General features: G+C 35.9%; 1 protein-coding gene across 1 annotated transcript in view; it reads left to right on the forward strand.

Moving 5' to 3' along the window:
* Positions 1-23268, forward strand: part of Dora (zinc finger SWIM domain-containing dorado) — a 60519-nt gene that overhangs the window by 18750 nt on the left and 18501 nt on the right. Inside the window, exons 3-5 of the mRNA XM_075302706.1 lie at positions 21668-21910; positions 22039-22202; positions 22532-22842. Of these exons, the coding sequence (XP_075158821.1) occupies positions 21668-21910; positions 22039-22202; positions 22532-22842 (718 nt within the window). The remainder of the gene's footprint in view (positions 1-21667; positions 21911-22038; positions 22203-22531; positions 22843-23268) is intronic.

The raw sequence follows: 23268 nt of genomic DNA on the forward strand, positions 1-23268 counted from the left end.
TCATTACACCTATACGGTGCAAATGTGCCCTGAGGTTCAAGTGTCCCGTGATGATTTCAATAGCCCTACTGATCGTAATCCTACTCTCTTTCAGAAGTTCTCTTGTTTTATCTTCATCGGGATCTCCCCATATGATCTTCGCGGCCTTCCGACTATTTCACTGTTCCACAGCTCTACATGTGCTCGCTTTGCCCACGCTTTTAACTAGGACTGGGTAGCCCCAAAGGGCTTGGATTTATCCAAGTTTACTTCCTCAGCTTCCCTGGCTTTTATCGCTAGGTCATTGACATGCTCGTTTCCATCCACCTCACAGTGAGCAGGTGATTCGAATGATGCAGAGTTTTCCAAGTATACCCCCAATTCCTTTCTATCCCCCATCTTCGCCCCGTTTGTGTAACAATTTTTACCATAAGGGGCTTCAATAAGGGTTCCGTTAGACCATGATTGTCTCTCCGGGATGAGAATTTCACACTCGGTCGCTAGCGTTTCTTCAAGTGTACGATCATGGAGCACTCCTAAATCAGACGTGTCACCTCAATTATCCTCTGATGGTTTGATTTGTTCCCCATTTGGTACTATTCTCCCATCATCTTGAGTCTCATTGCTGTCATGACTGCTTCACTTTTTATCTGTATCTCTATAGGTAGGACGTTTAGAATCTTTCTAGCGCTCTAGTTGAAGTTGTCCTCATAGCCCCGTTTCCCCCAAGACAACATGTCCGTTGGACCCGTTGCAGGATTTCTACGTTACATTTCTTCTGCATCGATGTCCACCATACTACCGATGCGTACGTCACTTATTACGCTGGTGTAAATCCAGAACGACATTTTGGGATTTAGTCCCCATTTTGAGGTAACGGCTCTTCGGCATAGTGCCCAGCTTCTGTATGCTTTCTCTGCCCTCTCCTTGATGTGACACTTCCTATTCGACTTTCTGTCAAGGATTACTCCTAAATATTTCACCGTATCAGATACTGCTATAGTATTGCTTAAAAAGCAAGGTTCAACGTATCGGCCGATCTTTGTCTTTCTGATGAAAAGGCATATATCAGTCTTCTCCTGTCTAGCCCAATCATATGCTATCCGTAAAACACGCTCAGCTCCCCTACATAACTTGTTTGGATCCGTCCCCTTCAGAAGTATTCTAACAAAGTCTGCATAACAGACTGGTTCAAATCCTTCCTTAGTTATAATCCTCAGCAGACTACTAATGGTGGTTACCCACAATAGAGGTGATAAATTCTGGGATATATTGTGAATATTCCTAAAAATTCAAAATAAGCCTATAACTATTTCGCGATGTATTATTCCAAGAGACATTCAATAACTCACAGGCAGACAAATATTACCAAGATATATAATAGAATTCAATAAAATCGTTGCAATGTATACAACAATTCCTAGAAACGATATATTTGTTTTTTTTTTTTTTTTTTCAATAAATGTGAGACAAAACGATTTGGTTTTTTCCCTCCTTGTTTGAAGTCAAGATACCATTCCAAGGTTCTTGTTATTCCACATTTAATATCATTTTAATGAAATTAACATCACTTAATGTTATAAAAACGTTACTTAAGAACCATCGGCATATCATCGCTAGCGCTGTTGTTGTCCTGCTCAAAGAGTATCTCCACACTTTGCTCGTATAACATTGTTTAAAACATCCTCTACATATTTTGGTATTGTAAACGACTCATTTTTTGCTTGAGGCCACGATGCAAGTAGTTATTCACTAAATAAGAGCACTGTAAAAAATTATTAGATACATTTGTTACTGTGGTCTATAGGCAATTAACTTTCGTATTTTTGTGCTCCAAGTATTGTAAATATTTGCTTTGTGGAAATGGTGAAAAAATAAATTAGGATTTGATACACATACAGATTTTATTGTATCTCTTACTGTGACATAAGTACATTTTCAGAATCAATTCCTATTAATATTGGTAGACATTGGTGAATATAGATCACATCCCAGCAAAACCTAGGTAACCACATATCATTACAATTTGCATTACAAGAAGTAAAACAGTTATTACTCGTTGCACTCGTCCCAAAACACAAATTTTTTCTGATTCAATTACAAAATTATTGATCCAATTAATATTTTAATTGAAATGTCTTCAATCCCGAAAATTATATTATCAATTACAGTTTTAACTAAACAAAAAATATTTGATAAAAAATTAATTGATTTGATTTGAAAATTCCAATTAGTTTTTTAATTGATTCAATTAAAAAATTAATTGATGTTGATTACAAAAATCAACTAATTTTTTAAATTCAATCGAGACGTTTAATTTCTTTCTTTCTGATTCGGAAAATCCAGAAAAAATATTAAATTTGACAAAAATATTATATACTCATAAAAGAACTACGAAAGCTTACATAACTGTAATAATGGCGACGATACTGAGATGAATGAACCAAGAATCATTGTAAAGGAAACAATTTTAATCCAAGATTGTCCCAGACCGGCGTTTCGAAAATTATGCCACAAGTCTCAATATGCAACAGAAACCACCACAATATGTCCTTAGTGGATAAAACCAGACAGAAGAGAAATCTAAATTTCTATAATAAAAACTGCCTATAAGATGTGTTGATGGAACACAAACTATAATATTTAGTGCTTAATAATAGAATAAAACACTAGAAGCACACTTTTTTTTTCTCGAAAATCGAAAAACATTAATCCTAAAATCATTTGTTTCCACTTTTTTTAGATTGTTTGGAGTCAAGCTCCTCGGAAAATCCTCCGTCCAACGGCTGATTTATTCCTAGTTCTTCAACTTTATTTTAATTATTTAGCATTAGTCGTAAATTTTTCCCGTTTCCACTTTTTTGACTGGAAGTTGGAATAAATTTTTGAACAATTAGGTTTAAATCGCTATAATTTTTCTTACCATTTACCAAATCTTTCGAAAATCCATATGGTTTTAGCTTCAAACCATTTGTTTCCGACTGTTTTAAATCTGTAAAATATCCTCTGTAATTTTCCCCCTTTTTATTGTTGAGCATATGCCATTTTAACTCATTCCAGTTTCCATTTTTTTGTATTTATTTTTAAATTTTCCGATCACTAAAGTCTAACAAATTTCTTTAAAAACTGATCACCAAACTCGTCGCTGCCAAATTCAACGGCGACAAAAAGCGAAATAAGGACGACAGGAAACGTCTCCTGGAATACCGGTCTGAGTCGATAGTAGAAGATATCGATAAGCAGTATACCAATTAATGGCAACAGACGAAATGCCACGGCGATTTCAGGATTTAGGTTGAGGAATTTAATCGGATTAGCCCTACCTATGTGTCAGTGCGGGGACATACTATTGTCTTGTTTTATGTTCATTTGTGTGGGATATCCCAGCAAAAAAAGCGTCGCCAAAAAAGTAGTGAAAATGTTATTTTTGGATCCGGAAGTGGTGCAAAATTGACGCAAAAGCGATGAATTTAACGTGGGCTTGTCATAGGACGGATGTCCACCATTTGAACAGCCGTTGCACTGAATTTGCATCACTTCTTAAGGTGTGATGCGAATCCAATGTTTTGGATGTGATTTAAGAAATTTTGTGCTATTTTGATTAATAAATAATTTTTAATTTTTTTTTTTGATTTTTAATGCATTAAAAAGCTTGTTTGGATCGTTTGACATGAAATATATTGAAAAATTCCCAATTTTTCTAAAAAGGATTTAGCATTTCTTTCGGCAAAATTTAAATAATTTGCACTATTTTTTTTATACCCACCACCATAGGATGGGGGGTATATTAACTTTGTCATTCCGTTTGTAACACATCGAAATATTGCTCTAAGACCCCATAAAGTATATATATTCTGGGTCGTGGTGAAATTCTGAGTCGATCTGAGCATGTCCGTCCGTCCGTCCGCCCGTCCGTCCGTCCGTCTGTTGAAATCACGCTAACTTCCGAACGAAACGAGCTATCGACTTGAAACTTGGCACAAGTAGTTGTTATTGATGTAGGTCGGATGGTATTGCAAATGGGCCATATCGGTCCACTTTTACGTATAGCCCCCATATAAACGGACCCCAAAATTTGGCTCGCGAGGCTTCTAAGAGAAGCAAATTTCATCCGATCCGGCTGAAATTTGGTACATGGTGTTTGTATATGGTCTCTAACAACCATGCAAAAATTGGTCTACATCGGTCCATAACTATATATAGCCCCCATATAAACCGATCCCCCGATTTGGCTTGCGAGGCCTCTAAGAGAAGCAAATTTCATCCGATCCGGCTGAAATTTGGTACGTGATGTTAGTATATGACCTTCGGAACCTCTTGGAAGACCAAAATTCATCTGATTCAGTTGAAATTTGGTACGTGGTGTTAATATATGGCCTCAAATTCCCATGCAAAAATTGGTCGATATCGGTCCATAATTATATATAGGCCCCATATAAACCGATCCCCAGATTTGACCTCCAGAGCCCCTTGGAAGAGCAAAATTCTTCCCATTCGGTTGGAATTTGGTACGTGATGTTAGTATATGGTATCCAACAACCATGCAGGAATTGGTTCCTATCAGTCCATAATTATATATAGCTTCCATATAAACCGATCCCCAGATTTGACCTCCGGTGCCTTTTGGAGAAGCAAAATTTATCCGATCTGCTTGAAATTTGGTACGTGGTGGTAGTATATGATATTTAACAACCATGCCAAAAGTGGTCCATATCAGTCCATAATCGTACATAGCCCCATATAAACCGATCCCGAGATTTGGTTTTGGAACCTCTTGGAGGAGCAAATTTCATCTGAGTGAGTTGAAATTTGGTACATTGTGCTAGTATATGGTCGTTAACAACCATGCCTAACTAGGTCCATATCGGTCTATAGTTATATATGGCCCCCAGATAAATCGATCCCCAATCACACAAAAATTGGTCCATATCAAGTTCATAATTGTATATAGCCCCCATATAAGCGACCCCCATATCTCAATTCTGGCTCTCTACGTACAAAAAGTCCATATCCATTCTTAATTATCTGTAGACTTAACTATACATAACTTTTTTGTCTAATATATACCATGTATGGACTAAATCACAATTTAGATAACATCGTTTTCTAGTTTTAAGATACCACAACCCAAGTAATTCGATTGTGGATGACAGTCTTTCGTAGAAGTTTCTACGCAATCCATGGTGGTGGGTACATAAGATTCGGCCTGGCCGAACTTGCGGCCGTATATACTTGTTAATTCTTAATCTGTTTTTAACGTATTTGAATCAATAAAATTTTAAATTTCCCATTAAAACTATGAAAAAAGCGAGTTATAAAAAAATTTACTCAAATGAACTTCCTGTGCAGTTAAAATAAAGAACATCTTTGGGAGCCCATTTTTGGAAGTGCTTTTAAAGTTGTGCTTTAAGAAGAACTTCCAATTTGTTTTTTGCTGGGATGTTAAAGCGGTGCATACATGACAAGAGCAACAATTGGTGTATTACAATATACGCTCGCTGTCAAAATCGCAATTCATTAGTGAACTTCTTTAAGGCTCAATTAATTGTCTTATTTTCAGTGTATGTTCATCTTCATACCTAGAGAGTTGAACATTTGTACAACACATAACTAGATATGATACCCTTGTATAGTTTCTCTTGGTTTGCTGAATGTAATTGAAATTTGAATTAAGAAAAAAAAGACAACACATGAAATATTCGAATATGCTGTTAACAACAGAAAAATGAATTCGTTTAACCACATAAGCCACTCACTTTGCCCCAAGGAGTTTTTGTCGCATGGAATTTTATTACAATGTAGAATATTTTTGAACTTGATTATTAAGTTCGCTTCCAAAGTCTTGGCTGATGGAAACTTGATGCAATGTCAAGTTCATTGTTGGTGAATACTGTTACTCTGCACGGTATTGCAACATTTTGAATGTATTCCTTGATGCAATACCTTGACCAGAGTCTATAATCTGAAAAGAATTTCATGGAATAGGAAATTGGCGCAAATATTGATTTCTACACTGCCAAAGATTTCATGTTCTTAAAATACGAATGCAAAAGTCGATAAACTTTTCAATGAAGTCGTTTTGTCCTTATAATTAAGTGATTCGACTTAAAAATGGGTATCATAACATGAATGAAAATATTTTTAGAATGATGTCAATTTGATTTCAATAATTCAGAAAAATTCGTTTAAAATTTATGAAATTGTTTTTTTTTTTGCTTTTTGCATCCTGACTACAAATTAACATATTTGTAAAGGACATTGATAGCATATAAAGAAAACAACTTGAAAAAACGAAACATTAGCAATTGCTTCCTAGAATCAAGTACGCAAAACCCAAATTTAAAAGATAATTGCGTCTTAAAAGTATCCTTACTTGAATAGTGAGTTTCTTTGGCTCGGAATCAATACCAAAATTATTAAGGTAAAGACAAAAACTTTGTTTTTTATTCAGTGTATATTCTCTTGATATTAAAATCTTATTGGATCTACATACACAAAGAAAAAATGATTTCCTCCAGGACGAAATTTTTAACAAACGAAATTTCCTTTTGTTGAAAAGTATTTTCTTTAAGAGCAAGTAAACCCGAATTTATGAAAAGCGTTGCAACGATTGCCACCAGCCTTTTTTTATTTACCTTTAAAGAAAAATGTTCAGTGTCAAAAGAAAACTTCGTTTGTTAAAAATTGTTTCAGTGTACATTTTGTGAAATACAATAATAAATATTCCAAAAGTTTTTCCTTACTGGTGCGATTCGGATGCTCAAAATGAAACATTTTCCTAAGAGTTTATTCCACACTAGTTCATGAGGACCTATCTATTGGGTGATCCTACCAATGTGTCCCAGGACTTGTCTTTTGGTTCGGGTTAAAATAGAGATCATAAGCCTTTTGCAAAAATGTAATACCAATTTTTCGTTTTACCGGTTTTTTTATGACGTTTACATTAGGCGACTGAGCAGGCCAGTCAAGCACACTCAATTTTTCATCGGAAATCCATTGTTTTACCACCTTGGACATGTGTTGGAGGTATAATCATGCTGAATAATCAATGCAGACGGCATTTCCCGGTATTCTTACGGCAATATCACATGGGACAAAATGTTTTTGTAGACTTCCGACAGCATAAACCCTCGACTCTATAAATCGGGCCAATAACTTGTCAAAAAAAAAAAAAAAACACTCCCAGACTCTAATACTGCCCCCACCATGATTGACGGAACTATTTGTATTTCTTGGATTAAGACTTTCCTTTGGGCTTTCGTATTAAACTTCTACAATCCGAATCATGCAAGTTAATTTTTTGATTTGTTGCAAAATATAACACATTCCCACTGCTCCTCAGATAATTCAAAGTATTTTTGTGAAAAGTGAAGGTGCGCTAACCTATTTTCCTTGGAAATAAGTAGTTTTTGACATTTTTGTATAATTGCACTACGACTTCTAAAGCCCCACATTTGATCGCTAAATCTGATACGCATATACTTAAATCTGATTAGATCTTGACGAAAATTGTCACAGTTCTACAAAATGTAAAGACTTTAAATTTAAGTCGGTTAATGTCCTGGGGTGGAACACAATGTTAGTAAAAAATATGGGATACATTTTAATCTGAACCAATTTTGAGGCAACTTCGCAAAAGTGTATTTATGATTTATCGGTCGATAGATATGAAGTATTAGGCAAAGTGCACGCAAAGAAAAAAAAACGTTTGGAAAACGTGCACCGAAAACGTTATTCTTTTGTTAGAGTGTTTTGAATTGCTTCGAAAATTTTAAACTTTTATCGCCAAAAAAATTCGTTTGTTACAAAATTTTTATTTTTTCAATAAAAAAGTTATTTTTGAAACAACAACACAGTCTATTTCGTTTATGTCAAACACTGTTCTTTTCTGACTTTAGGTCTTTAATAAGACACATTTTACAGTTCAAAATTTAATATACTACAATGTATCTTCCGAACATATCTGGAATATATGTAAAAAAAAACAAAAAAAAAAACTTTGGTCGAAGTTGGGATCGAACCCACGACCCTTGGCATGCAAGTCGGACGTAGCAATCACTGCTCCACGGTGCCGAACTAAATGTTTGTTTCTGTTAAATAAACTTTGTTTATTCGGTTCGTGGGCGCCGCAAGCTATGCTATATAAATATAACTTACATGGATATTTATCTATTGATGACCATAACAGGTACATAGCTCAGTGGTTATTGTGTTGGCTTACAAAGTGCATGGTCCGCGGTTCGATTCTCCGTCGAGGCGAAAGGTAAAAAAATTTTAAAAATTTATAAAATCGTATAATTTCTTCTACAGTGTTGGTATTACAGGAAAAGGTGTTAAGAACTGAGGATGTGAGAAAGATGTGAGGGAAAATACAATTAGCAAGAAAACAATGTTTTGTTTTTGAGTTTGTCTTATGAAATTGTTTTTACATCCTGGAAAAGAATAAACGTTTATCACAAAAAGTATATACTTTTCTTCCAAATACACTTCCTTACAGCGAAAAGCAAATGAGAAACGAACTTTGTCTAAAATTTCGTTTGGGAGGAAAGAATTATTTTTTTGCGTGTGAAGTAATTTTTACAAGTTCTCGACTCAGCAGTTGCGAGTTTATAAGGAAAATGTGGGTTGTTTGGCAATTTTTGCCCAAATCGGAAAAACAGATATATGGAAGCTATATCTAAATCCGAACCGAGTTCAGCCAACATTGGTATGCATATCCAGAACCTTTATTCTACTCCCTGTGCAAAGTTTCAAGTAAATCGGGATAAAACTTTGGTCTCTGTGGTTATATGAGTCTAAATCGGGCGAAAGACATATATATCTAAATCTGAACTGATTTAAACCAAATTTAGAAACATAGTTAGAATGTTAATTCTACTCCCTGTGCAAAATATCACGTAGATCAGGATACAACTTTGGCCTCTGTGGTCATATTAGTGCAAATCGAGCGAAATTGACTACACTACTAATTGTACTTCTAGTGAAAAATTTCAAACAAATTGGGGTAAAACTCTGGATTCTAGGGCCGTATAAATCCATATCGGGCGATACATATATATGGGAGCTATATCTAGATTTGATCCGATTTCTTCCAAATAGCTTTCGTCTTTGTGCCCAAAAACACCCTGTACCAAATTTCATCAAAATCGGTTAATAATTGCGACCGGAATCCTGCGAACAACAAATACATGGACAGACGGAGGAACGGACACCAAGTGCTAGGTCGACTCGGGAGGGGATTCAGAGTATATCGGTATATATTTTATGGGGTCTAAAATCAATATTTCTGGTAGGCACATATTTTGGCAGATCAAAGTTATTATAATAAAGTGTTGAAAAACATGTGCTATTTTTGAATGATTTTTTGCTTTGTAGTCAAGTTTTTCTGAATTATTAAAGTCAAGTTGACCTTACCCCAAAAATATTTCTTTCATGTTATGATACCCATTTTTAAGTGAAATCACTTAATTATAAGGACAATATGACTTCATTGAAAAGTTTAACGACTTTTGAACAAGAAAAAAATCTTTATATTAGAGAAATGCGTCTTCTATGCTAAGCAAAATTTGCATTCGTATTTTAAAGAGATGAAATCTTTGACCTTACGACAATAGTTTTTTCAGTGAAATATATATATTTTGATATTATTAGATATAATTAGAACTCTCAATTTTTACACGGGTTCCTATAATGTTATTCAAATCATACATAAATATAATGATTTTGTGATACGTGAATATAAAACCTGTATGTATCGACTATTTTAAAATATTTGCTGGTTGAAATGTTTTGAATTTTTTTTCTATGTACAAATATATTTTGTCTTTGTTTTTATTGGTTACAACAACCACAAACATTAACTAAAATGTTATTATGCAAATTGTATTGTGAAATTAAATTTAAATTAGGCCATCGTAAGCCATCTGGCTTCTCTTCCATTGCAATTATCGTTTAATGAACTTGACGACATGTGACAACTTTAGTTGTTCTTTTTGGGCCACTATTAACTTCCGCATCGTCATCAAAACTATCGATGGCATTAGTGTTTCCATATTTGACATGGCATGCTTAACATTTCAATGGATCTATAAAATTAATAAACCCTAAAATAAAAACAAAGTGATGATGCACACGCAAAAAAAAAAAAAATAACTCAAACGACATGGTTTTCTTTCGAAAAAATATTGTTTGGAGGAATCATGGAATTTGAGTGATAAACGATTGACACCTTTAAATGGATGTGATAACAATTTAATTAAATTTCTGGCATCCCTAATATTTTCTGTATTCGACATGACTTATTTAGATCTCAACACTAAAATTTAAAAATGTATATTAGATTTTGTATTTTTATAAAACTTCACGGAGAATCGAATCGAACCACGAGCAATTCGTTTTAACAAACACACTATCCACCGGGCTATACAGGGTGACTGGTATCTAATGCAGCAAACGTTTTTTTTGTATTTTAAAATTTTATTATTTAAATACTGTCGAAAATAACATAAAATTTTAGATTTAGTTTAGCTTTGTTTGAATTGCCTACCTTTGGCACGAATTATGACCTCTAAATGGCCGACAAAACCATCTCACGCCGCACGAAAATAGCTCTGCGGTATTTTGACCAATTCCCTACAAAGCACCGTCATGCGCCTATTCTCCAGGCGCAAAATTCCAACAGATTGAGACGCAGAGATTTTAGTGACCATTATACGATAACAATGAAGCGAGGAACCTTTATGCGATGGTGCTGAGCCCAGTTGGAATGTCCATGTTCAGCGACCAAAATCTTTGTCTGTCCAGGGTTTCAATATTGCCTTTACGAGGGCAGTTCGGAAACTTCTTAGCCTAGCACAAAAAGCGCGGTATAAACAGAAAAAAGTTAAGTGTTTTGGAAACTTCCATCTCTGTTATGAACACATGTTAAATTTTGTTTCGATCTGGCAACTCCTTCATATAGAAACAGGTGTTCAAAAAAGACGCATCCGCAATTTTTTTACAATAGAAAAATTAGAAATGCGTGCTGTCATTAAATATTTACATAAAAAAGGTTTATCTGGTCAAGAAATTCATAATGATATGGTGAATGTGTTTGGTGAAAGTGCTCCTTCATATGCAACAGTAAAAAATTGGGTTGCTGAATTTAAACGTGGTCGTACAAGCATTGAAGATGAACCACGTAGTGGAAGTCCAAAAACAGCAACAACAACAGAAATTGTAGCCAAAGTGCATGATATGGTATTCAATGATCGACGAATAAAAGTGCGTGAAATTGCTAATATCATGGGTGAAATTGCTAATATCAAATGATCGAGTCTATTCAATTTTGCATGAAGAGCTACAGACGAAAAAGCTTTCTTCAAGATGGATGCCGCATTTGTTAACAGTCGCTCAAAAACGAATAAGAATGAACATTTCTCAAGCTTGTTTGGATCCCCAGCAAACAAATTTGGAAGTTCTTCCAATGGCACAACTTTAAAAGTACTTCCAAAAGATGTACTCCCAAAGATGTTCTTTATTTCAACTACACAGGAAGTTCATTTAATTCAATTATTTATAAGTCGCGTTTTTCTTATTTTTAATGGGTAAATTTAATTTTTTCGTTTCAAAAAGGTTAAAAACAGAGTAAGCCCGTTCAAGAAATATTGCGAATTTTTCAAAATATTTTAATTCAAACGTATCGGACAAGCGTTAGAATGCATTAAAAATTATAAAAAAAATTAAAAATTATTTATTTGTCGAAATATGACAACATTTTTGAATTCACATCCAAAACACTGAATTTGAATCACAGAGTAAGAAGTGATGCAAATTCAGTGCGACGGCTGTTGAAATGGTGGACATCCGTCCTATGACAAGCCCGTGTTAAATTCATCGCTTCTGCGCCAATTTTGCACGGCTGGTAAGGTTATGGCAACGGTTTTTTGGGACTTCAAAGGTATTTTATTGATTGACTATCTGCAAAAGGGTAAAGCAAAAAATTCAGAGTACTATTGCAACCTTTTGGATCAATTAAATGTACAAATTCGAGAAAAACGTCCTGGCTTACAACACAAAAAAATAATTTTTCATCAAGACAACGCACCAGTGCACAAGAGTGTTTTAACAATGGCTAAAATCAACGAATTAAAGTACGAGTTGCTTGACCACCCACCTTATTCTCCTGATTTAGCTCCCAGTGACTTTTACGTGTTCCCAAATCTAAAAAAAAAATCCTTGCAAGCGTTTTACCTCAAATGAAGATGCAATTAACATGTTGGCTGATAAGTCCCCGGTCTAACAAAGAAAAACACATTTTTTTGTCAAAATTCGTTTTTATTTTTCAACATAGTTTCCTTCAAGAGCGATACAACGATCACAACGACCTTCCAATTTTTTGATTTTGGTAGTACTCCTTCGGTTTTGTCTCAAAATAGGCCTCAGTTTCGGCGATCACCTCTTCATTGCAGCCAAATTTTTTCCCTGCGAACATCCTTTTGAGGTCTGAGAACAAGGAAAAGTCGCTGGGGCCAGATCTGGAGAATACGGTGGGTGAGGAAGCAATTCGAAGCCCAATTCATGAATTTTTGCCATCGTTCTCAATGACTTATGGCACGGTGCGTTGTCTTGGTGGAACAACACTTTTTTCTTGGGGCCGTTTTGCCGCGATTTCGAACTTCAAACGCTCCAATAACGCCATATAATAGTTACTGTTGATGGTTTTCCCCTTCTCAAGATAATCGATAAAAATTATTCCATGCGCATCCCAAAAAACAGAGGCCATTACTTTGCCAGTCTTTCCACGCTTCGGAGACGGTTCACCGGTCGCTGTCCACTCAGCCGACTGTCGGTTGGACTCAGGAGTGTAGTGATGGAGCCATGTTTCATCCATTGTCACATATCGACGGAAAAACTCGGGTGTATTACGAGTTAACAGCTGCAAACAACGCTCAGAATCATCAACACGTTGTTGTTTTTGGTCAAATGTGAGCTCGCGCTGCACCCATTTTGCACAGAGCTTCCGCATATTCAAATATTGATGAATGATATGACCAACACGTTCCTTTGATATCTTTAAGGCCTCTGCTATCTCAATCAACTTCATTTTATGGCCATTCAAAATCATTTTGTGGATTTTTTGGATGTTTTCGTCGGTAACCACCTCTTTCGGGCGTCCACTGCGTTCACCGTCCTCCGTGCTCATTTCACCACGCTTGAATTTTGCATACCAATCAATTATTGTTGATTTCCCTGGGGCAGAGTCCGGAAACTCATTATCAAGCCAAGTTTTTGCTTCCACCGTATTTTTCCCCTTCAGAAAACAGTATTTTATCAAAACACGAAATTCCTTTTTTTTTCCATTTTTTTCACAATAACAAAAGTTGCTTCACAAAAGCCGCTCTATCTCACAAACTAATTGACTTACAGACGTCAAATTTTGACACGAATCATTTGAAGGTTGGTACTATATAAAATTAATATGCATTTAATACTAGCGACGCCATCTATGGGTCAGACCGGGGACTTATCAGTCAACCTGTTATTTTGGTGATATTTTTTCTGTGTGAGAGGGGATAATCCACCGCTGAAAAACTTGTTGGTGTTCGATCGAAGCAGGGATTGAACCCACGACCCTTTGTATGCAAAGTGGGCATGCTAACCATTGCACCACGGTGTCATAGGGGGTTGTTGCTAATAAATATTGACACAAAGCAAATGTTACATGGGCATGAGCTAAAAAAAAACAACTCTCCATTAGCTGCCCACTGTTGAGTGTGACCAATTGTTTCTGTCGCAAAAAAACCGAAGCCACAAGTGTTTCGTTTCCACGAAGTCTAGTTTGTAAGAAGTCTTTGGAAATCCCCATTATTGTTTATACATCTAATAATGCCCAGACAATCCATACACAAACGTATGCACTAAGTTTCATTGACCATTTTAGAAAAAGTTCATCACCAGGTCAATGGTTGGTTGTTTTCATTTTGCCTTTTTCTTCTCCTTCTTCTTCTTCTTCTTGTGGAACAAAGAAACTTTGTTTATCCTTTGTCATCGATTGTCCCTTCTTGCATGTTACCCATTATCCATTGCCTGGTATATGCCATTTCTACGAAAGACTTTGTCATCATTATATTGTTTGGAAGTGTATGTAACCACATAGTCAATAGTTGGACAATTAATTGTGTTTATGAGGAAAGGTAAGGAGTATGGAAAATTACCACACTAGTGGTAATGACATACACCGAAAGAAATATTGACGTGAAGTCAACAATTTTATGACCTTAAAATAGGAATGCGGATTTTGCCAAAGGTCTATAAGCTTTTCAATGAAATCGTTTTGTCTTTATAGCTAAGTGATTTGACTTAAAAATTAGTATCTTTACATTAAACAAAATTTTGTTTGACTAAGGTCAAGTTGGCTTTAATAATGCAGAAAAATTCTTCAAAAGTGATGAAATCAAGTTTGTTGACATATTGTATCTTGACTACAATCGAAAAAGGGTTCGTAAATAGATATTTTTAAATTTTAAAGATGTTTTTCACTTGACAAAACAAAATCTTTGGAACCGAGAAATGACGTGCCATTGCTGATGAAAGAATCGGACTGCAATCTAAAATGGTACATTCTAAATTCAGAAGTATATCCAGGAAAGAAAATTGGAGGTTCTTATAAAAGCACAACTTTAAAAGCACTTCCAAAAATGTCCTCCCAAAGATGTTTTTTATTTTCACTACACAGGAAGTTCTTTTAATTAAATTTTGTATAAATCATTTATTTTTTTATTTTTAATGGGTAATTTTAAGTTTTTTGTTTCAAATAGATTAATTCAAGAGTAAGAATTAATAAAATGCTACAAATTATTGAAATTTTGTCGAAAAAAAAACTAAATACATTCTAGAAAAAATAGCGAATTTTTGAAACTATTTGAGTTCAAACGTTTCAGACAAGAATCATAAAAAATATTTATATTTATATAATAAAATTTTTGAATTCACATCCAAAACACTGAATTCGGATCACACCTTAAGAAGTGATGTAAATTCAGTGGAACGAACGGCTGTTGAAATGGTGGACATCCGTCCTAGGGCAAGTTCATGTTAAATTCATTGCTTCTGCGCCAATTTTGCAGCACTTCCGGATCCAAAAAGAATATGAGATGGGAGCCGTGGTGGTGCAATAGTGAGCGTACTCGCGTTTCATGGGTGAAAAAACACTACGAATGTTTTTGAGTCATTGTTTTCAATGTACATCCTAAACTCCTCTTCTAAAGACGGACTTAATTTTCACTTCACAAGAAGTTCTTTTACCCCTTAAAGTATGTTAGGGTCGTTTAGTGACCCAAGTCTTATTTATCATCATAGCATTTCTTACTGTTGGAATATAATTAAAAGTTTTTACTACTCAGTGCACAAATTTGCTGAAATATACTAAATTCATGTTGAGTAGTAAGAACTTTCAATTATATTCCAACAGTGAGAAATGCGATGGTGATTAATATGACTTGGGTCACCTAACGACCCTAACATGGTATAAGGGTTAAGGCGATGAATAAAAATCCTATGTTTTTATTCGAAACGCTTTTACATTTTTACTTTTTCAAACGAAACCTCATATACTGAAATAGCATCGCATCTGAAGTATTAATGCAAAATCAATGCAGCGGCTGCTTATAAAGAAGTGTTGGATGTCTCCTTTGAACGCAGAAACGCCAATAAAAAAATTTGAGTGAACATAAATCCGTATATGAATATTCGTTGCAGCGCCACTTATATGTGATAAAATACAAAAATATGAATGCAAAACAAGTATATACGGCCGTAAGTTCGGCGTAGAAACTTCTACGAAAGACTGTCATCCACAATCGAATTACTTGGGTTGTGGTATCTTAAAACTTCTTAACATCGTTTTCTAAATTGTGAGTTAGTCCATACGTGGTATATATTAGACAAAAAAGTTATGTATAGGTAAGTCTACAAATAATTACGAATCGACATGGACTTTGCATGGTACGTAGAGAGCCAGAATTGAAATATCGGGGTCGCTTATATGGGGGCTATATAGAATTATGAACTTGATATGGACCAATTTTTGTGTGATTTGGGATCAATTTATCTGAGGGCTATATATAACTATATGTTAGACCGACATGGACCTAGTTAGGCATGATTGTTAACGGCCATATACTAGCACAATGTACCAAATTTCAACTGACTCAGATGAAATTTGCTCCTCCAAGTGGCTCCAAAACCAAATCTCGGGATCGGTTTATATGGGGGCTCTATATATGATTATGAACTGGTATGGACCACTTTTGGCATGGTTGTTAAATATCATATACTACCACCACGTACAAAATTTCAACCAGATCGGATGAATTTTGCTTCTCCAAAAGGCACCAGAGGTCAAATCTGGGGATCGGTTTATATGGGGGCTATATATAATTATGGACTGATATGAACCAATTCCTGCATGGTTGTTGGATACCATATACTAACATCTGGTACCAAATTTCAACCGAATCGGATGAATTTTGTTCTTCCAAGGGGCTCCGGAGGTCAAATCTGGTGATCGGTTTATATGGGGCCTATATATAATTATTGACCGATTTCGACCAATTTTTGGATGGATCTTTGAAGCCATATATGAACACCACGTACCAAATTTCAACTGAATCAGATGAATTTTGGTCTTCCAAGAGGCTCCGGAGGTCAAATCTGGTGATCGGTTTATATGGGGACTATATATAATTATGGACCGATGTGGACCAATTTTTGCATGGTCATTAGAGACCATATACTAACACCATGTACCAAATTTCAGCCGGATCGGATGAAATTTGCTTCTCCTAGAGGCTCCGCAAGCCAAATCGGGGGATCGGTTTATATGGGGGCTATACGTAAAAGTGGACCGATATGGCCCATTTGCAATACCATCCGACCTATATCAATAACAACTACTTGTGCCAAGTTTCAAGTCTATAGCTTGTTTCGTTCGGAAGTTAGCGTGATTTCAACCGACGGACGGACGGACAAGCTCAGATCGACTCAGAATTTCATCACGACCCAGAATATATATACTTTATGGGGTCTTAGAGCAATATTTCGATGTGTTACAAACGGAATGACAAAGTTAATATACCCCCATCCTATGGTGGAGGGTATAAAAATGTTTCGTGATATAATCCTCCGTAGTAATTGGCATAAATTGGATAAACGGGAAGTGTTAGAACAGCCAAATTCTAACCCAAGATAGACTGATAGAAATGTGTCCGAATGGAAAAGGATGGGCCTCCAGATTTATATGTACCCTACGGGAAGTGGATCAACCCCAGGACCGGTATAGGGTTAGGTTAGGTTAAAGTGGCAGCCCGATTAAGTTTCAGACTCACTTAGACTATTCAGTCCATTGTGATACCACATTTTACTAAAAGTACCTATTAAATATGGGCACTTCTAGTTTTAACCACTGAACCTTCTCTATTATTTTCTCTTGTTGATCCAACCATATTGTTCCAAAAACATTAAGTTAACGTTTTCCAGGTCCGCCAGAAATCTAATGGTGTTTTCTTTTCTGAAAAAAGTGCTTTGCCGTCATTTTGTCTGTACAGAATGCGCATTTTTAAAATGTTACCAGCAACCTAAAAAAATGCTATCATTTCAGCGGGCAGAAAAGAATTCAAAGAAGGAAACAGGGCAATCGCAGCACTCTCGTTTGTTGGCAGTGCTGAAAATGCCCGTAATTTGCCTCTATGCGTGGCACTATTTTCACAACAGAATTCGAAGCCTTTTCGCACTTTTGCCTGTTTTTTGGAAAAGAACCTAAAACGTACATTTTCCGGCCAAAATGCAAAAAAAGTGCGCATTTTTCATAAGAAAAGAAAACGCCATAAAACTATATGCCCCTAAAATTCGCTTACGCCTTACACAAAATGCAAGAGGTGTTTAATTGATTCCTTTTCCTCCGCATCATGACAGCTCATACAATAGTCATTATACATCGCACCGATGGTTTTTGGAAATTCGCCTATCAGGCAGCGACCCGTTATAGCAGATATCAGGAGTGATATCTGACGTCTTGAGAACACTAACATATCTAGTGTGCGGTTCAAGTTTAAATGGGACCATATTTGCTTGGTGTCGTTACAACCCTTGCAATTCTCCCATCCAACATTTGCCATCATGACAGCCTTCTCACGCAGTAAGAGCTTGCAGGTTGCCAGAGACATACCAACAGATTCTAGTTCCCCTGGAATATGAAGGGTAGTTCCTAGCCTTGCTAACTCATCTGCTTCGCAGTTCCCCGGTATGTTCCTGTGGCCAGGCACCCATATTAGGTGAATATTGTGCTGATCAGCCATCTCATTGAGAGATTTGCGGCAGTCGATGGCCGTTTTCCAAGAGTCCAAGGATTTTATTGCAGCTTGACTGTCTGAGTATATATTAATGCCAACATTTTTTGGTACAGGGTTAGTCCCTGGTGTGTAAGGACCAGTCACAGTTCTGGTCCAAGCGTATGGAATGGATCGGTCACTTTAACATGGGTTTGTCATTGGCTGGGCAAATTTACACTTTAGGATACGTCTTGGACTTATCCCAAAGGACACGTCCTGGAACAACTTAGTACCTTGTTTCCATCCGTATCGCACCAGAAAGGAATATGTTGAACCATAAATAATTCTGATAGTTGTATTGTATTAAAAGTTTGGATTCAAAAAGATTTAATATCAAGTGAGTATAAAAATCAATAAATTATATGACAATAAAAAATGTCATAAGTCGCGCTTTGGCCGTCGTATTTTGTTTATCATCGCGATTTGGAGTCACTACCTTCTTGTAAGTCCATAGTCCGGCTCGTTTTTTGGCTCGATGCACGGTTGTAGACGATACACCCAGCTTATTTGCGGCATCTCGGAGAGAGAGGTTAGGGTTTCGCTTGAAACTACCGGCAACTTTCTTATGTCCGTGAAAATAAAGTTAACTTTAAAATTTATGATAACATTGTCTTAACGTTAACAGAGCGTTAACAGAGCTCTGCTAAGTGCTTAACAGAGAAAAAATAAAGTTAACTTTAAAAAGAATAAATAGTTAAAATAAAAAAACGATCATTGTGCCAAAACTATAGAGGGGGCAGTATACACCCATATACCAAATTGTAGGGCACGATGAGTAGAATCTAAATCCGATACAATTTCATAAAGTTCATTGCCAGAATTCGAGATATTTTCACTTTAAGTTGCGATTGAGTTAAAGTTAAAAACAAATGTGACCACTGTGCCAAAACTATAGAGGGGGCAGTATACACCCATATACCAAATTGTAGGGCACGATGAGTAGAATCTAAATCCGAAATAATTTCATAAAGTTCATTGCCAGAATTCGAGATATTTTCAATTTTAGTGTCAATTGAGTTAAAGTTAAAAACAAATGTGACCACTGTGCCAAAACTGTAGAGGGGGCAGTATACACCCATATACCAAATTGTAGGGCACGATGAGTAGAATCTAAATCCGAAATAATTTCATTAAGTTCATTGCCAGAATTCGAGATATTTTCACTTTAAATTGCGATTGAGTTAAAGTTAAAAACAAATGTGACCACTGTGCCAAAACTATAGAGGGGGCAGTGGTCACATTTGTTTTTAACTTTAACTCAATCGCAACTTAAAGTGAAAATATCTCGAATTCTGGCAATGAACTTTATGAAATTATTTCGGATTTAGATTCTACTCATCGTGCCCTACAATTTGGTATATGGGTGTATACTGCCCCCTCTACAGTTTTGGCACAGTGGTCACATTTGTTTTTAACTTTAACTCAATTGACACTAAAATTGAAAATATCTCGAATTCTGGCAATGAACTTTATGAAATTATTTCGGATTTAGATTCTACTCATCGTGCCCTACAATTTGGTATATGGGTGTATACTGCCCCCTCTATAGTTTTGGCACAGTGGTCACATTTGTTTTTAACTTTAACTCAATCGCAACTTAAAGTGAAAATATCTCGAATTCTGGCAATGAACTTTATGAAATTATTTCGGATTTAAATTCTACTCATCGTGCCCTACAATTTGGTATATGGGTGTATACTGCCCCCTCTATAGTTTTGGCACAGTGGTCACATTTGTTTTTAACTTTAACTCAATCGCAACTTAAAGTGAAAATATCTCGAATTCTGGCAATGAACTTTATGAAATTATTTCGTATTTAGATTCTACTCATCGTGCCCTACAATTTGGTATATGGGTGTATACTGCCCCCTCTATAGTTTTGGCACAATGATCGTTTTTTTATTTTAACTATTTGTTCTTTTTAAAGTTAACTTTATTTTTTCTCTGTTAAGCACTTAGCAGAGCACTGTTAACGCTCTGTTAACGTTAAGACAATGTTATCATAAATTTTAAAGTTAACTTTATTTTCACGGACATAACTTTCTTTGTCGTCTCAGCGGCTTCCGGTTTTCGATTTCCCCCCGATCCAGACTTCCTGGCTGTCGACAAACGTTCCCCAAACACTTTAATTACATTTGTAACGGTTGATTTGGCAACTTTTAGCGATTTTGCCAGCTTTGCGTGCGAGTAGCTCGGATTTTGGCGATGCGCGAGCAAAATTTTGATACGCTGCTCTTCTTGCTTGGACGGCATTTTGACAACTGAAGAGTGAATTCCAAAATCAAAATAGGAGCAACATTCTACACACACACACCTTAAAAAAAAGGGGTATTCTGGTTTTTTAAATGCGAAATTGAAAGAAATACGTCAAGTTTATATTGACCAAATTTTGACCGTATCACCCTTTAGTACCAGTACTGTAATCGGTCCATTAGTGGCAATTCGCACTAATTTCCCGTAGGGTATATATAATTGTATAAATCTGGATGGCCATTTTTTCCATTTGGCCACAGTAGTCATATGCTCTCAACGAGCAGTGCCACCATTTTCTTGTATCACATGTATTGAGATTCCCAAACCTATTTTCAATTTTTACCATCGGATAGAGGACTAAAAGATCTATCTTTCACATAAAAAATTTAATGCCGATCTTTTTCCAGGATTGGGACTAACGTCTCTTGTGGGCCGTCTAGAAATTATTGGTTCCTCTTCATTGAGTTTGAAAGTTCCAATTACGCGATTGTTGAACCTATCCGAATGAATGTACGGTGATTATAATCATGTTATTCAACGTACAATAATAGAATAAATACTTTGAAGTCTATATTTAATAAAGCCTTCCGTGGTAGTTTTTGTAGCCTTATAACCGGCTGATGAGTCCTTTTCTCTGTCTATTAAATATTGTAATAGACTGATCAATCGATGTATTGTCAATCGCTGGGTACTACTTTTCCCAATTATAATGCCAATTACGACTCGAGAAGTCGTAATATCGACTTTTCCAAATTTTGAAAAAGTAGAAAGCTAGAAAAGCCCATCTTCAAACAAAAATCGAAAACTCGACAAATCTACTTTTTGATTATTATTACAATTCATAATTCCACTTTTTATTGTGGCAGTGAATTCTTGTATGCTCGAGAAGACGACTTATCAACATTTTGAAAGTATTTAAATGTCGTCTTTTTCAAATATTTACAAATCGGAAGATCGAAAAGACAATCTTTTTAAATTTTAAATTCTGGTTACAATTTTCAATCCCAATTGTAACAGTAAAATTCTTGTATACTCACCTCTGTTTTTCCCTTCTTTTCTTTTTTCAGATGTTCCAACGCTCACAGAGTTAGCAGCAAAATGTGTTGCTTCATATATACCCTTTGAACTAGTGGAACATGTTTATCCTCCAGTACCAGAACAACTACAATTGCGCATAGCGTTTTGGAGTTTCCCAGATAATGAAGAAGACATTCGTTTATATTCATGCTTAGCAAATAGTTCATCAGATGAATTCAACCGTGGTGATCAGCTTTTCAAAACAGGAGCTGTCAAGGAACCTTTACAAATTGGTATGTAATATACACCGAATAAACTCTGCAACACCGCAAAGAGGAAAAGGGAGAATATTGAAATGTGTCAAACAAAAACCATGAACAACTCCAAATTTCCATAACCAATTTATCATTATTCTTTGTAGGTTTTCACCTTTCCGCAACGGTAGTGTGTCAAACACCCAGCCAGAATTTCAATGTGGCCGTTACGTTTGATCGAAGACGCATATCATCATGTAATTGCACATGCAACTCAAGTGCATATTGGTGTTCTCACGTTGTGGCTGTCTGTTTACACCGAATACATTGTGTAAGTACCTGGCCACGAAAACCACCACATTTCTTTTGATGCAAGTGACATTTATGGCAATTGTTACCACAAAAATTTGCCCACTGGGAAGCCAAGCCAAATTATGTAGTAAACGCATATGTATTTAATATATTTGTTGTGTTCAATATTATCCTTATATCACGAGGTGGCAACAATTGTGGCCTGTTTCTTTTTTGCCGGTTTACAATATATTTAAATAATTTTGTGTATGGTAATTTTAAAAATGTGTATTTTCGTCTCTTTTTATTTTGTTCTTTCTTTTTTCCTTCCTGTTTGTGTTGTTCGTGATTGCCATCAAATTATTGCAGGCTTTGGAGGTGTGTCTGAGAGCTCCTGTATCAGAATCATTGACGCGTTTACAACGTGATCAACTACAAAAATTCGCCCAATATTTAATAAGCGAATTGCCACAACAAATACTGCCCACTGCGCAACGATTGTTGGATGAACTGTTAAGTGAACAACCAACTGCCATCAATACGGTATGTGGTGCCCCCGATCCGACCGCAGGTGCATCTATAAATGATCAGACTAACTGGTATTTGGATGAGAAAACTTTACATGAAAATATCAAGCGTATATTGATCAAATTTGTAATGCCAGCCCCTATGGTTTATAGGTAAGTGTAAGCATGGTACTCAACATTAGAGGTGTGCGCGTGACACGAAATTGTCGTGACACACGTGATTCACGCGAGAATAAAATCTGAAGCAACTCTCGTGAATGTGCGTGATGGGACTAAAATAAATATGTCGTGCGTGAGTAATGAAATCGGTTAATGAATGTACGTGAATAAAATTTCTGCAAAAACACGCTCACGAAAGAAATCAAGATTTATTTCTTACTTGTATGTAAAATTAAATTTATTTACCTGTCGAACTATATTTTATTTATGAATTTTGTTACCTTTGCTTATTCCCGGTTGGAAAATGTCGTGAGTCTCGTGAATTTTTCGTGAGTTACGTGAATTGTCGTGAATCGTGCGTGAGCGTGAGTCTGTAAAAGTAGTTCGTGCGTGAGTACTGCTTTTCATTTCGTGTATGTG

Source organism: Haematobia irritans, chromosome 3, assembly GCF_050003625.1.
Source record: "Haematobia irritans isolate KBUSLIRL chromosome 3, ASM5000362v1, whole genome shotgun sequence".
Taxonomy (NCBI): domain Eukaryota; kingdom Metazoa; phylum Arthropoda; class Insecta; order Diptera; family Muscidae; genus Haematobia; species Haematobia irritans.